General features: G+C 35.1%; 2 protein-coding genes across 3 annotated transcripts; one reads left to right on the top strand and one right to left on the bottom strand.

The window, feature by feature from the left end:
- Positions 1-2,367: 2,367 nt before the first annotated feature.
- LOC150098541 (protein ZBED8-like) lies at positions 2,368-2,865 on the bottom strand. The gene has a single exon (XM_090405261.1). It carries the CDS (start codon positions 2,863-2,865, stop codon positions 2,368-2,370), a length of 498 nt encoding a protein of 165 aa, XP_090261387.1.
- Positions 2,866-4,592: 1,727 nt separating this feature from the next.
- On the top strand, positions 4,593-13,008 carry LOC150098540 (uncharacterized). 2 transcript variants are annotated; one of them, XM_090405044.1, is made up of 2 exons: positions 4,593-4,722; positions 11,127-13,008. In XM_090405044.1, exon 2 carries the CDS (start codon positions 11,339-11,341, stop codon positions 12,578-12,580), a length of 1,242 nt encoding a protein of 413 aa, XP_090261170.1. In that variant the 5' UTR covers positions 4,593-4,722; positions 11,127-11,338; the 3' UTR covers positions 12,581-13,008. The 2 variants fall into 2 exon arrangements, with proteins under 2 accessions (XP_090261170.1, XP_090261171.1); XM_090405045.1 differs by lacking the exon at positions 4,593-4,722 and adding an exon at positions 4,899-4,958.
- The last annotated feature ends 1,144 nt before the right edge of the window (positions 13,009-14,152 follow it).

Here is a 14,152-nt window from a genome sequence, read left to right as displayed (position 1 = left end):
TACACAGGTGGTCCGTCTTGTCACCATTCCTTATTATTATTTCAGGCAACTCCAAGGAGTCGACAGACTCATCGAGGGTTTCCTTATTTTAAAGTCGTCTCAGAAGATATAGTCAAATCACTTAGTTCCATGGGCTGCAAGTGTCCTTTTGTCCTAGTCAACAAGATATCTACTTTTCTTTGCTCATTTAAAGATAAACGTCTGCCATTAGATCACCCCGAAATTTATCAAATTCCGTGCCAGTGGATTATCGTATTTTGGCCAAACAGGTAAATGTGCAGCTGTTCTTTGTCATGTGCATTTAGACTACGTTAAGTTCCACAAGTCATAGCAACCGGGACATGCGGAGCATGCTTTCGCCACTAGACAACGAGTTCTTTGAAAAAAAAAATAAAGTTCTCCATGAAAGTAATAATCTTTTGTAAATTTTATACAAAAGAGAGTTTTGAGATCTTGTAGCATCGAGAAAATCTAAACCGTGTAATGGAATGAATTAAATGGGAAACAGTGCTTCTAATTCCAGAATTAACTTAAATTAATAATTTAAACTATGTTTAACTGGTTGGAGTTTTTTTTTTTTTTATTGTAAAGTAATAGTCTCCGACCAGTTAAACCCACTTTACATGTGTTTTTGTATATAATTAAATTAATCTTGGTAAAGATAGCTGATTTTTTTTTTCTTGAAGCTATCTTTACTAGAAACGTGATATAATTACTCCATGACGCCTTACAACGTTCGCGGGGTCATTGTTGAATATATACAGGTTTCGGTTCTTGTTGTTTCATTTGATATTACGGTAACATTTTATACTAATTAAATATATACATTAGGTAAATCCGTGTTATGTTATTTATTAATCATCATGTTTAACATTCCTGTACGTCACATTACATTAAATTAAATCAATACAGAAATCAAAAAGAGGCCTGTGTTGTCAGTGGAAGTGACGCTTGCGTCCTCTGTGCTTGGTCACTCGAAGTCAAACTTAAGTTGAAATCGAGTCTTCGACTGGAGGAACTTTTTCTAAGTCTTTCTTCGACCGATTCCAGAGTTAGTCGATCTCTGGCACAGGCAAGGGAGATTTTCCTCCCGGAAACTTGGGTTTTTTTTTTATCCCGTAAACACAAGAAAATCGACCGTAGTACGTAGTAAGCGGCATTATTATTATTATTGCGACGGTCATATGGCAGAGAGATTGCCTTGATTTCTGAAAGGAAAATGACAAGAGCAGCAAGCTGCTATTTTCTAACTGAAAGCTGGAAATGCATTTTATAAGTCTCATTATTATACTTTATTATAGAAAGTTTAAGAAAAGTACCAGGGCGTCGCCCTCGCCCGACTACACCCTGGGATATCTGAACATTCTAGACAATGCATTGCTTCCTACTTTGTGGCATTTCTATGGAAATGACCATTGTCTCTTTCAGAATGACAATGCACCATGACATAAGGCTGCTACTGAACGTCACCACACTTAACTGGCCTGCACAGACCCCTGATCTCAACCTTATTAAACATCTGAGGGGTGAATTGCAGCTTCAGGTGAGGTCAAGGAACTGCCACCCCACAGCAGTCCAGGACCTTATTACATGAATATAGAAAGAATGGTCTCCAAAATTTCCATTGACTGGTATCGTATGCTTGTGGAAAGTGTGCCCCATTGTATTGCTGCAGTCAACGCAGCAAATGGAGGTCCTACATCTTGTTGAGGTGGGCGCCATTCTTGTTCCTCACACTATGGCATCAGTTGACTTCTTTTCAAAAAAAAGCGGCGTATATTCATAGAATTTAACAATTAGAATAATACACCATTTTAATATTTATACATGGAAAATAAATAACTTCTGCATTTATTTAAGTTGGGTGTTTTCCTGGCTCAGTATATAACTCTCTCTCAAAATATTATGCATTATATGTAAGAGACTAGTCGGGTAGATACTTCAACCTCATTTTTTTTTCTTTTAGGCTTGGTTATATAATTAAAACAAGAATATAATGTCAAGTATAATACTAAGACAGAAGTATGGGAAAAACTAAGACACCAGAAATGGCAGAAGCAGTTGGTTTAAATGGAAAGAAAAATACGTTTCTTCTGAGATTTCCTTTGCTTTTGTTTACTGCTGGAAAACGAATATCAACACAGCAAATAACTGTGTTTATTGTCACCTTTTATAATAATAATAATAAAAGGTGACACTAAACACAGTTATTTGCTGTGTTGATATTACACCTCCATGGAGCCGAAGACTCATCAAGGGAGGGCACCTACTCCACAGATCTCCACCACTCAATCCACCAACTACAACAAACTGCATCATCTACACCAGGTCTGTCCAACCTTAGGTAATCCGCATTAAAAAAATGATTTATAAGAGGACCGAATTCAGAATAATAAATACAGTACAAATACTCACTTTTAGAGGACTGGCTTTGATATCTTCTACTACTTGCAGTAAAATATCAACACTGAGATCTTGAATGCGCGTTGGAATCACATCGTTCGATAACGGAATCTGCTGAATTTTCCTTTGTGCTTCAGAACCCAATACAGTTTTTGCAATATCAAGTACACATGGTTTTATCAATTCCTCAGCTATTGTATGACCTTTTCCTTTCTTAACACACAGATATGTTACTTGATAAGCAGCTTCTAACAAGGGCTTTTGAACTGCCGCAACGTCAAATTTTGTGATAGTACCGCTGGAATCAAATTGTGCCTTCTTATACTTCAAGATGTTATGAGTATGTCTTGCAGATTCACCACCATGCTGATTGTTGAAATGCTCTAACAACTTTGACGGTTTAAGATTGGAGTTTGAAAATATTTTGCAACATAAAATGCTTTGTGGTCGTTGCATAACCATCTTTTTCTGTTGTACAAGTGAATCCAAATAATCGTCTTTCCATTGGCGTTTTTTCGATATAACGAGAGTTACGACAATCAATAAAATAAGAATTATAATTTTTCAAAATTTGCAGAAAACCTTTATGTAATCAATTGTTCGTATCAGGTATGGGCTTTAGTCACTGATTACTGTTGGTAAATTAAAGAAAATGAGTATTCGTTTCTGCGTCAAACTACCACGTTAACATTCGTACTCAGAGTATGCGAACATGTGCGCGTATCAACCAGTTTCTTATTGTAATGTATGTGCTGGTAAGTGCAATGCGCTGAGGCAAAGGTAGAGAGGGTAGGAGTGGGGGTCCCAAAAGTCGACGTAGCGTTCGCTAGTTTCTGACAGGCGGTAGTTTGCATCGAAAATTTAGAAACTTCTCTCGCATCCCTGGAAATGCTTTCTCGATAGTATAGTTCTTAACCTGGAGTGTGTGCACCCCAGGTTAAGAACCACTGTCATAAACAGTTGACACAACACTAATGAAGGTTGCTGCTTTCGACAACAAAAAGATACATCAGGTGGCGCAACTAGTTTCTTCTATTTTCGAAAAGTTCTGTTTCTTTTTGGAGAGAGGGTGTATCTCAATCATATCGCCTCTCTTCCGCTATTGACTAGCTAAAGGGAGGAGTATTCAGTATTCCACATAGACTCATAGTCAGTATTCCACAATTCATTTACGATTGTTATTCGCCTCTGAACTTTTTCCACAGCTTGCTTCTCGCCAAGGAACTCTGGTGACCAAATCCATGCCAGTAGTTCAGATGTTGTCTAATCAAAGCCTTGCACAACGGAATGAGACACATCCTTATCTCTATCACACGCTTCTTCCACCTCCTGTAATAGAACGTCTCCAATATGATACGGAGCTTTACTTTTTTTGAGATCCAAAATGCAAAACCTTACATTTACTGGTGTTAAATTGATATCCCCACTTGTCTCTCCCCATACCCACTTTATTCAAATCGCTCTGAAGCACCAGTACATCTGTATCATTTCTAATAACTTTTCCCAGCTTAGCATCATCTGCAAACAGCTGAATATCATCTTGCAGACCACTCACAATATCATTAACAAATTGAGCAGCAGTGGATCTAGAAGAGTTACCTGTGGGATTCCACTGGTAACTCTCCTCCTGGGAGACGTAGCATCTATAAACTACCGTTTGATATCTATTAGAAAGCCAGTTTGCTATCCAATCAACCAACCAACCAACTGATTTTCTAATGACATTTGACTAACTTATACACCAGTTTATGTGGTTGCCTCTCAAATGCCTTTTGTAAAATCCAGAATTAAGAAGTTATAAGTGCTATTTTTATTAGTGTCCAGAAAGAGCATTGTTCTGACTGTAGAGCACTCCTTAGATGTCTGGTTGAAACCGGAATACCTTCAGTAGTTCTTCTTTATATAATTCAGTTTGGCATTAATCTAGATTAAAATTCTTGAAAAATCAAGGGGTAGTGTGCAAGTAGCAACGTCATGGAGTCCGATCATCGATGAAGAGAACTATGAATAAAGCACAAAATAGTTTAGCGTCAATCCAGTGCACCATATGGAAGAATAAACTTTATTAGTTCAAGAGTAGTTGTCTGTCTGAACATCTCTGAAGTTGATTACATCTCTCTCTCTCTTTGATTCCCAGCTGAAATTTAAAAAAAGTGTGAGGGCGCTGCCATTTAAACAGGTAATTCTTACGCGTTTCAGATTGGAGTATGGTGATGTGTTTGGAAAATGTGATTGTGTGTTATTTTGTTTAATCTATACTTCTTCGCAGCTTTTTATTGCATACTTCGTGATAATGCGTTATCACCCCAGTCGTGTTTTGTAAGTTTGTTTATCTGTTCTGTAATTAAATATGTTCTTTGTGAGAATATGTGACATTTTGCGATCATTTAAGCATGCCCTTGCGTATGTTTGTAAATCGTAATCTCCTATCTTGCTAAACGATAAACTTGACTTTTGTAGTGTTACCAGGATACATTTTTCTTGATTTCTTTTCCCGAAAGCTACAGAGCAATATATGAAAGTTGAAAAATTGTATCTCAGTTCGAAAAACATTGGTAAGCTTTTGAGGAAAAATTAACTCAATGGCATGATACTCCCCCTACCCCAACACACACACACATTAAATTTCAATTTATTGCTATTAATGGCGCTGTATCCAGCAGGATAAAAACTGAATTAATGGAATAAAATGTGGATTTTGTTCATTCTTTATCCTGGTGGATAAAAAATGAACAAAAGCGCCTATGATTTGCTTTAATCTCCTAGGCGTGCTGTAAAAACCGCTGTTAAATGGCACACTTAGGAAAGGAAGTAGGCGTTAACCAGCGGTAGATTTAGAATACATGAAGGTTGACGTGTGTGTGCGGACGCGCAAACAGACAAGTTTGCGTTGCGGGTGATGACGACGATCCGATTTTATCGAAAGGAAAACGTTCAGTTTTAGTTAGTAACACTTGGGTACACTTGACTGCAGCGTTTTTTTATTTGTAAAAACGATGGGTGCCAGTATGCATGTTTAGCCAGCAGGAAAAGTTGAATTAACGATACCGCATCCTTATGTTATCTATTACTGTTGATAAAGTTGACGGTACGCCGTACCGTCTCCTCACACGCACACCAAAACCACTGCTTGATTGGGAATCCTGTCCGTGATCCATGAAATCTTCGGGAGCCCAACTGAGGGCATATGTGGTCAGTACATACCAGGAGAAACACCTGGACTGTCATGCCTCTGACAGTGAAGGACCTAGTTGAAATGCTTATAAGCCATTTTTCAGACATTATCTATATGGATCACATTATGAAGGAAAGTGGTATTAAACATGATATCAAAATTGGAGATGTTAATGTTAGCTCTTTGCTTTCTGCAGACGATGATATACTTCTAAATAAATCCACTACAAGTTTGCAAGATTCCCTGACTAAATTGAATAACTGTTGTAATAGATATGGTATGAAGGTCAGCATTAAAAAGACAAAGACAATGAAAATAGGCAGAATCGTTGAAAATGTCAACTATGTTGTGAATTGAGACCCTGTGGAACAAGTAAAACATTTCAGCTACTTAGGCACGATTTTTAGTGAAGATGGTAAATTAAATATAGAAATAGACAACAAAATCAGCAAAGCTGGTATGGTGGAAAGTCAATTGAATAAATTCATATAGAATAAGAGAGAAATTAGTCAGAACACTAAATTAGCTGTATACAAGACAGTGTTCAAACCAGTTTTAACTTATGGATCTGAGAGCTAGGTCAGAAGTAAAACACTTGACCAAAGACTAGAGACCGCAGATATGAGAGTCCTGAGAAAGATTAGAGGCGTGAACAGATGGCATCAATGGCAATATCATATTAAAAATGAGGATATTAGGAAAGAACTTGACATTATCAGCATCCAGGAATGCATTAGCAGAGCTAATCTCAGGTGGTATGGTCACTTAAATAGAATGGGAGAGAAAGGATTAGCAAAACAAGTGTTCTCTGCCAGGTTGGCAGGAAAACGACCCATAGGAAGACCAAGATATAGGTGGATTGATACGGTACAAAGTGCCTTAGATGATAGAAATATAAGATCTGATAATGTTGGAGTCTTGACAAGTAACAGACTGATTTGGAGGAAAATTATAGATAGGAAGTTAGTAATGATGTAATTTTTTCATGTAGTACTATCATATCCTGTACACCCCTTTGAGGGTACATGGCAGGAATTTGATGATGACTGATTAAATCAATCAACTAACCTGACACTGTTATTTGGAATGTAAACAATGAAGAATATGCTTCACAGAGGTTTAGGGTAATATTAGTTAGCAGGAATCTACATTTAAAGGTAACATATCTGCCAGTACTGTTTTGCCTTAATTCAGTGTGTTTTATATCTCCATTAAACATTTACCAGGAGAGAAGTTGTCAGATGTGGTCATTGTGGCCTTGCATTCTTTTCTGTGTGAATTCCATTTTAGTGTGTAGTTCTGTTGGAAGTTTAAAAGTCATTAGAAGAAATGTGGATGCAACTGGTGAATGAATTAGATTGAATCATTGTCCTATCTCATGACTCACTTCAAGGGCCTAAATAGAGGTATAAGTATATTGTGTAGGCTTCAAAAGAATGTTTGAGCTTCAATGAAGTAATGAAATTCAAATATAGAAAAACAGTTTTTTTTTTTTTTTTTTGGTAACCTAAAAATACAATTATATTATCAGCTTTAATATAATAATATCTTGTTTTTGTTTAAGTTAATAGAAATATATTAATGAGTTTTGATTAATTTGATTAGTAATTTTGATTAGTAATTTCTTATTTAACATTTTATAGAGAATAATAAATCTAGCCTTCTCAGTTATTAGAAAGATTGTCATAACAGTAATCAAAAATTTTTAGTTTAGGCATAATAAAGTACTGTTAAGTTATATTTTTATAGATGTAAAGATACATTTACTTCCTAAGTGGTGTCTTAATAAATGGTGAAACTAAACTTACACCATTGTGTTGACCACTTGCAAAACTAATTAGGTTAGAGCAGTGGAGCATGTTGCCTGAAAACATGTATTATGTATAGCATTGCACAATTAAACATAATGGATTTGGGTTTATCTTGTAAACCTGTGACCATAATTATTTAAAATAAAAAAATAACAATGAAAAACAAAATGACAAATGCTTTTAGAAATTATTTAAAAAATGCATATTTTTTTAGAACTTCTGTTATATTGTGTTTTTGAAATCTGTAGTACTTTCATACGACACCTAGCTATTGAATGCAATAGCTAGCTGAATTGTTCTAGATCCAGTACTACAATATGGAATATAAATACTTTAGTGGACATCATGTAATCAGGTTAATATACGGAATTCCATTGCATTAGTAGTAAATTATTTAACATCAGTCTGGATTCTTCAAGGCTTTTCAACATATAGTTAGACAAAATAAGATAATAGTTGAAATTATAGCTTGTTATAATGCATGTTTAATGCAAGGAGGGCTCAACCTGTAACTATTAAAATTCAAGCAAAATACACTAAAATTATTAAATAAGTTATTTGAGATATACAGTTGTTTGCTGATAATTATTTGCTTGGAAGAGCTATGAGTAGCAGAGCAGTGTGGCCTAGCAGGAAGATCTCTATAAACTGTGTGAATGAGCAAGTGAGTGTAATGAGTGTCATGTTGCAAAGTCTTGAAATTTGGTAACACAGTTGGGATGCAGAATATATAATTAATGGAGAAATTTTGAAGGAGGGTGAGAGTGATGCTGAACAGACTTGAAGTTTGTGGGTTACATTCCTGAAATTGTAAGAACATCATAACAGATTATGGCAAGGACCTTAACATATAGAAGCAAAGAGGTTGTGGTTCCCTTGTGTCAAGCTGCATGTGGACTGCTACTTGCACATTTGGTTGCCTGGTTTTCTGCTTGAGACTTCAATAAAAGTCGAAACCAACTAAGTAGTGACCCTTCGTATCATACATAACATTATACACATTCAAAAGGATGTGCTTTGCAATGGGATACTAAGGCAATTGATGTGACATCAGTCTCTATGTACAAGTAGTCTAGTCGTGAAAATACTTCACATGCAAAGTTTGGTTGCTTAAACTTCGGTAAAGGATTAAACATGAACATAATTTCACAAACTAATTTGTAACCAATAAAAAGTGAAATAAAAAAACTTGCTATATCAGCCTCTAATCCAGAGAATTTTAATAAGGTAATACGCCTTTTTGCAACTTGTATAAGGGAAATATGACTTTCTGCATTAATTCAACTTTCGTATCTCTTCTGGATCTAGCTCTTATTGATGAGACTTCAATATTGGGCAAAACTGGGTTGCAGCCCCTTTCCATAATACTTAACATTATTCATGTCCAAAAGGATGTATTTTGCATTATAAGACACAATTGATGAAATTATCTGCTATGTACAAATAATATATTCATGAAGATATTTCACATGCAAACTTCCTTTGTTACACTTGATAAAAGGTTAATATAATTTCAAGAATATAATTTTTCAGCAAATTTAATTTATAACCAAGTGAAAAAAATTTTCACTTTGATATAATTTTCAAGTACCAAGATGTATAGGATGTTGATACAACCACACATGGACCAACACTTGCGGATCCCTTCAAGTGTTATGAAGAGCATTTGAGGGACTGTGGATTACAGAAGTTGGTGGATAGGAAGAAAAGGAGATATGATAGAATCCTTAACTAACTTGAAGGTCTCTGTCAGATTAATACAGAAAAAATTATAAAAAGAGTGCATGTTAAGAATGAGCGCCATCCCTGGAAGATGTAGTGAAGTGAAGAAGGTTATGAGGAATAGATTTTTTGTGGAGAGCTTAGTGGACTGCATTGCTGCAGTGCATTGTGAATGTAGGTAGTGTAAATAACTTCAAAGCTAATTATAATAGACATGTAGCTGGTTGAACGTGTCTCCCATGATGAGTCTGTTGACTCCATGGAGGTTAGTGAAATAATAATATTTAGAGATGTGTATTTCATAATTTTTTTTTTAGCTAGGATTTTAGAGATGTTATTATTGCAATAATAAAGTGAAGATGTCATATGTCCATGACATTGTCATATATAATATGACAAATACAGTAATGAATAGTACTAAAATAGAAGTAACATTGTGTATACTATAAGAACATATGTTGGAAGTTTTTTTTTCACTTGGTTAGACTATAAATTATATATTTAGTTTAATCCTTTATCCAAATGTAAGCAAAGTTTGCACCTGAAGTATCTTCAGGACTGGGGAAACTCTTGATAAAGGTGGACAAAGCTCCACATCACTTGCCTTAGTATCCCATAATGCAAAGCACATCTCCTTGTGGGATGTGCAAGGAGTGACCCTTCCCATAATGCATAGCATTATGGGAAGGGTCACTACCCAGATTGGGTTCGACCTTTATTGAGGTCTCTTCAGTGGGAGCCACACCCAGAGATGATACCAAGGTTAAAGCAATACAGAAGTCATATCTACCTATATGAGTTGCCAAAAGGTGTCACACATTATTAAATTACTCTGGATTAGAAGAAGATGGAAGATTTTTTCACTTGGTTAGACTGTAAATTATATATTTAGTTTAATCCTTTATCCAAGTATAAGCAAAGTTTACGCCTGAAGTATCTTCAGGACTGGGGCAACTTGTGGTAAAGGTGGACATAGCTTCACATCACATGCCTTAGTATCCCATAATGCAAAGTACATCTCCTTGCAGACATATATAATGCTATGCATTATGGGAAGGGTCACTACCCAGACCGGTTTTGGCCTTTATTGTGGTCCCTTCAGGTAATAAGGTGTGACACCTTTTGGCAACTCATATAGGTAGATATGACTTCATTGCTTCAACCTTGGTATCACCTCTGGGTGTGGCTCCCACTGAAGAGACCTCAATAAAGGTCGAAACTGGTCTGGGTAGTGACCCTTCCCATAATGCATACCATTATACATGTCTGCAAAAAGATGTGCTTTGCATTATGGGATACTAAGACAAGTGATGTGAAGGTTTGTCCACCTTTATCACAAGTTACCCTAGTTCTGAAGATACTTCATGCGCAAACTTTGTTTGCTTATATTTGGATAAAGGATTAAACTAAATATATAATTTATAAGAACACAGATATCAGAAAGTTTATTAGTATTCGAAATAACTAAATATTTTGCTCTGAAATCGCTGTTCTTCACTTTTTTGAAACTACCTGAGTTGCATTAAAGCTAACTGCAAGATTATCTTCAGTGTAATTAACTGTTTAAAGAAATGAATAAGAAACTGGATTTCGTAAGTGAGAAACAAACTGCATGCTAGCACAGTCACAGTTCGGTATATATACACAAAAAAAATTAAATTAAAAAATAATTAAAAATTGTTTAGCCTGATAAGGATAAGACTTTCCTAAATAGCAACTGGCTAATGTGAACATCGAATTTTGTACATATATAGAAATATGTGTACCATTTCTAGTGAGTATTTGAATTCCTGATCATGTTGGATAGCTTCACTTTATAAAACTAATTTTCTCATATTCTGGCAGGATCGATTAAATTCAGTAGTGGTGTCCACGCTGTAGGTTGAATATTCTCCCATAAACCACAAATTTGATATTTTGAAATTCATTCTGTATATAAATTGTGTGAGAGAGGATGGATGATTTAATCACTAATCTGTAATACTACAATGTATGTTTATTTTCTTCCATTTCAGGATATAAGGAATAACATTTAATCCATGGTAAAGAATGCAGATGATCATCCCATCAGTAGCAGTGCTGCACATTGACTGTATTCAAACATAAATGTATATTTTTTTGCATGAAGAATATATCTTAGATTACATTAAACAAAATATATGTGTATATATTAAGCAAAACAAAAATCAATCATTTTCAACATAAAGTGCATATTGAAAAATACATAATGATGACCTTTCACAGCATGGAAGTGTTTGAGGAACCATGCCAAGAAAATATTCTGCAAGAAGTAGAATCCTTTCACATAAATGTTAGTGGTGAACAAGAGGAAAATTCAATGTCACAAGAACCAAATAGCCAAATCATTTATGATGGTATTACTGGAAGAAATTCTAAAAAGTGTTTTCCAATGGAAAAGTTTAAAAAAAGAAAACCAACATTCCAGTGTGTGACATGTGGCAAAACATATTCCTCTCCTGTTTGGCTGAAAAACCATTTATTGGTTCATACTCAGAACAAAACATCAACTTGTGAGACATGTGGCAAGTCTTTTTCACGATTGTGCGATTTGAAGAAGCATTTATTAGTTCATACTCAGGAAAAACCCTTTGCATGTGAAATATGTGCTAGGTCATTTTCAAGATCTGATAATTTGAAAAAACATTACTTAGTTCATACTCAGGAGAAGCCTTTTGCTTGTGAAATATGTGGGAAATGCTTTTCACGATCGTGTGATGTAAAAAAACATTTATTAGTTCATAGTCAAGAAAAACCCTATACCTGTGAATTATGTGGCAAAGCATTTTCAAGGCCTGATAATTTGAAATCACATTTATTAGTTCATAATCAGGAAAAACCATTTCCTTGTGAAGTATGTGGCAGATGCTTTTCACGATCAAGTGATCTAAAGAAACATCTAACAATTCATACTCATGAAAAAGCCTTTTCTTGTGAAACATGTGGAAAGACTTTTGCTCACTCACATAACTTGCGATCTCATGAATTAGTTCATGTTGAGGAGAAGCCATTTTATTGTGTAACATGTGGAAAGAGTTTCTGCCGATCCCGTGATCTCAAAAAACATCTAGTAACTCATACTGAAATAAGAGACTTTTCTTGTGGAACATGCGGAAAGACATTTTTTCACTTACGTAATTTGAAATCACATATATTAGTTCATAATGAAGAAAAACCTTTTTGTTGTGAAATATGTGGTAAATCATTCTTAAGATCTGATCATTTAAAAAAACATTTTTTAGTTCATACTCAGGAGAAAGCTTTCACTTGTGAAATATGTGGCAAATCTTTTTCGCGATCATATGATCTTAAAAAGCATTTATTAGTTCATAGTCGTGAGAAACCATTTTGTTGTGATGTGTGTGGAAAATCCTTTTCGAGATCTGATAATCTAAAAAAGCATGTTTTGATACATACACAGGAGAAACCCTCTTTGGTGGAAAATGGATGAATTGAAAAAAATTTATTGGCTTATTATACTCGACAAAAATCCTTTTCTGTCAGTTTTTTTATTTTCCAAATTACAGATGTATTAGAGAAACTAATTTCCTGTGATCGAGATAGTGCATAGTTTAAGATGATTAGATTTTTATATTGAAAAGGAGAGAAGAGGGAAAAAACTGGATATCTGAAATCTGAGAAAGAAAATTTTAATTATCTTTAAAAACCATTTGGGTAGTACTTGCCCACTGGGCCATATACCAGTTATCTAAATTAACAGCTGAGGTTATATGTATATAATTTGATTAAATGTTTTCATTAACAGTTACAGAATTTTATTTGCAATTAATTTTTGCTTATTGTTTAAGGAGCTGATTTCTCCTCATTTGTTGAATATTGGTACTTTGGGATGAATAAATTATTGACATTAGAACTCTCCATTGAGTCCTCATTGCAGAAAGTCTCACTGTCATATAAAACTCAATAAATTATGCCTTAAACTCACCTTTCGCATTGCTTCCACACTCTCAGGCAATGCATCCTGCTCTCCAAGCAAAGAACCTACCCTTCATTCCCCTGCTTACACCTTTCTTATAAAGTTTCCAAGAATGGTCTCTTGTTCTGGTCCTTTCTCCTTCTCTTTTATGAACATCTCATTGCATTTAACTGATAACAATTCCATTAGCCATCAAGTGTCTGTCATATCAACTCTGTTGCTCCTATTTAGCAAATGACACTCTCTCATTCTATTTTCAATACCTGACATTCCAGAAACTTAACACCACTCATCAATCTTCTCTACAATATTTTTTATCTCAGAAAATCAGATAACTGTTTACAGTTATCTGTTGCTTGCACTGAATGAACAATTATCTAGTTTACTTCATACTGGGCATGATCCTGAACTTATTCACTGGATCCATAACCTTTCTTCTACATGTCAAGATCCTCATTATCACTGCCATAATCTGTTTTAATGTTATCATAATTATAGCAGTCATATATATCAGATCCCTCTGCTACCACTCAGATTCCCTCCAAGATTTCCTCACCAGTTGTATACATGACATCCTGTCCTTATCTATGATATCTCAAAATCTTTTACTTTGTAATGTTGAATTGGCAGCTCCATTCTATTTACTCAGATCCTTGCATAGCCACAACTTCAGTGCTCCACTCCTCATATTCTTCTCTCCAACTTTGTATCATATGCACATCTCAAGTTAACCATTAACACACAAGGTAAACAGCAATAGGGCCCCAAAACAGATCAATGCTGTGGCCTTCCTCCTTTTGGATACCATTCCCATACACAATGCTGACCTTTATTTGACAGTTAATCCCATATCCAATTTGCTAATCTGTTATTTAGCCTATCTGATCCACTTATCAACTTGTCATGTGGCAGTCTATCAGAAGCCTTAACAAACTTTAAACATACCATATACGTATCTCCTCAATCCAGTATTTTGTCATGTTACAAATTACTGCAAGAAATTTATTCTTGCAGAAATTTGGGATCATTGGAAACAAAAGTATAGGAATTATTTGCATGAAAATCCCTGAAAAGACATTCTTGTCC

This window comes from Typopeltis vanoorti, chromosome 15, assembly GCF_054136105.1.
Source record: "Typopeltis vanoorti isolate ZY-2024b chromosome 15, IOZ_Tvanoo_1.0, whole genome shotgun sequence".
NCBI classification, from domain to species: domain Eukaryota; kingdom Metazoa; phylum Arthropoda; class Arachnida; order Uropygi; family Thelyphonidae; genus Typopeltis; species Typopeltis vanoorti.
Note: the sequence above shows the minus strand (reverse complement) of the source record. Positions and strands in the feature narration are given on the sequence as shown.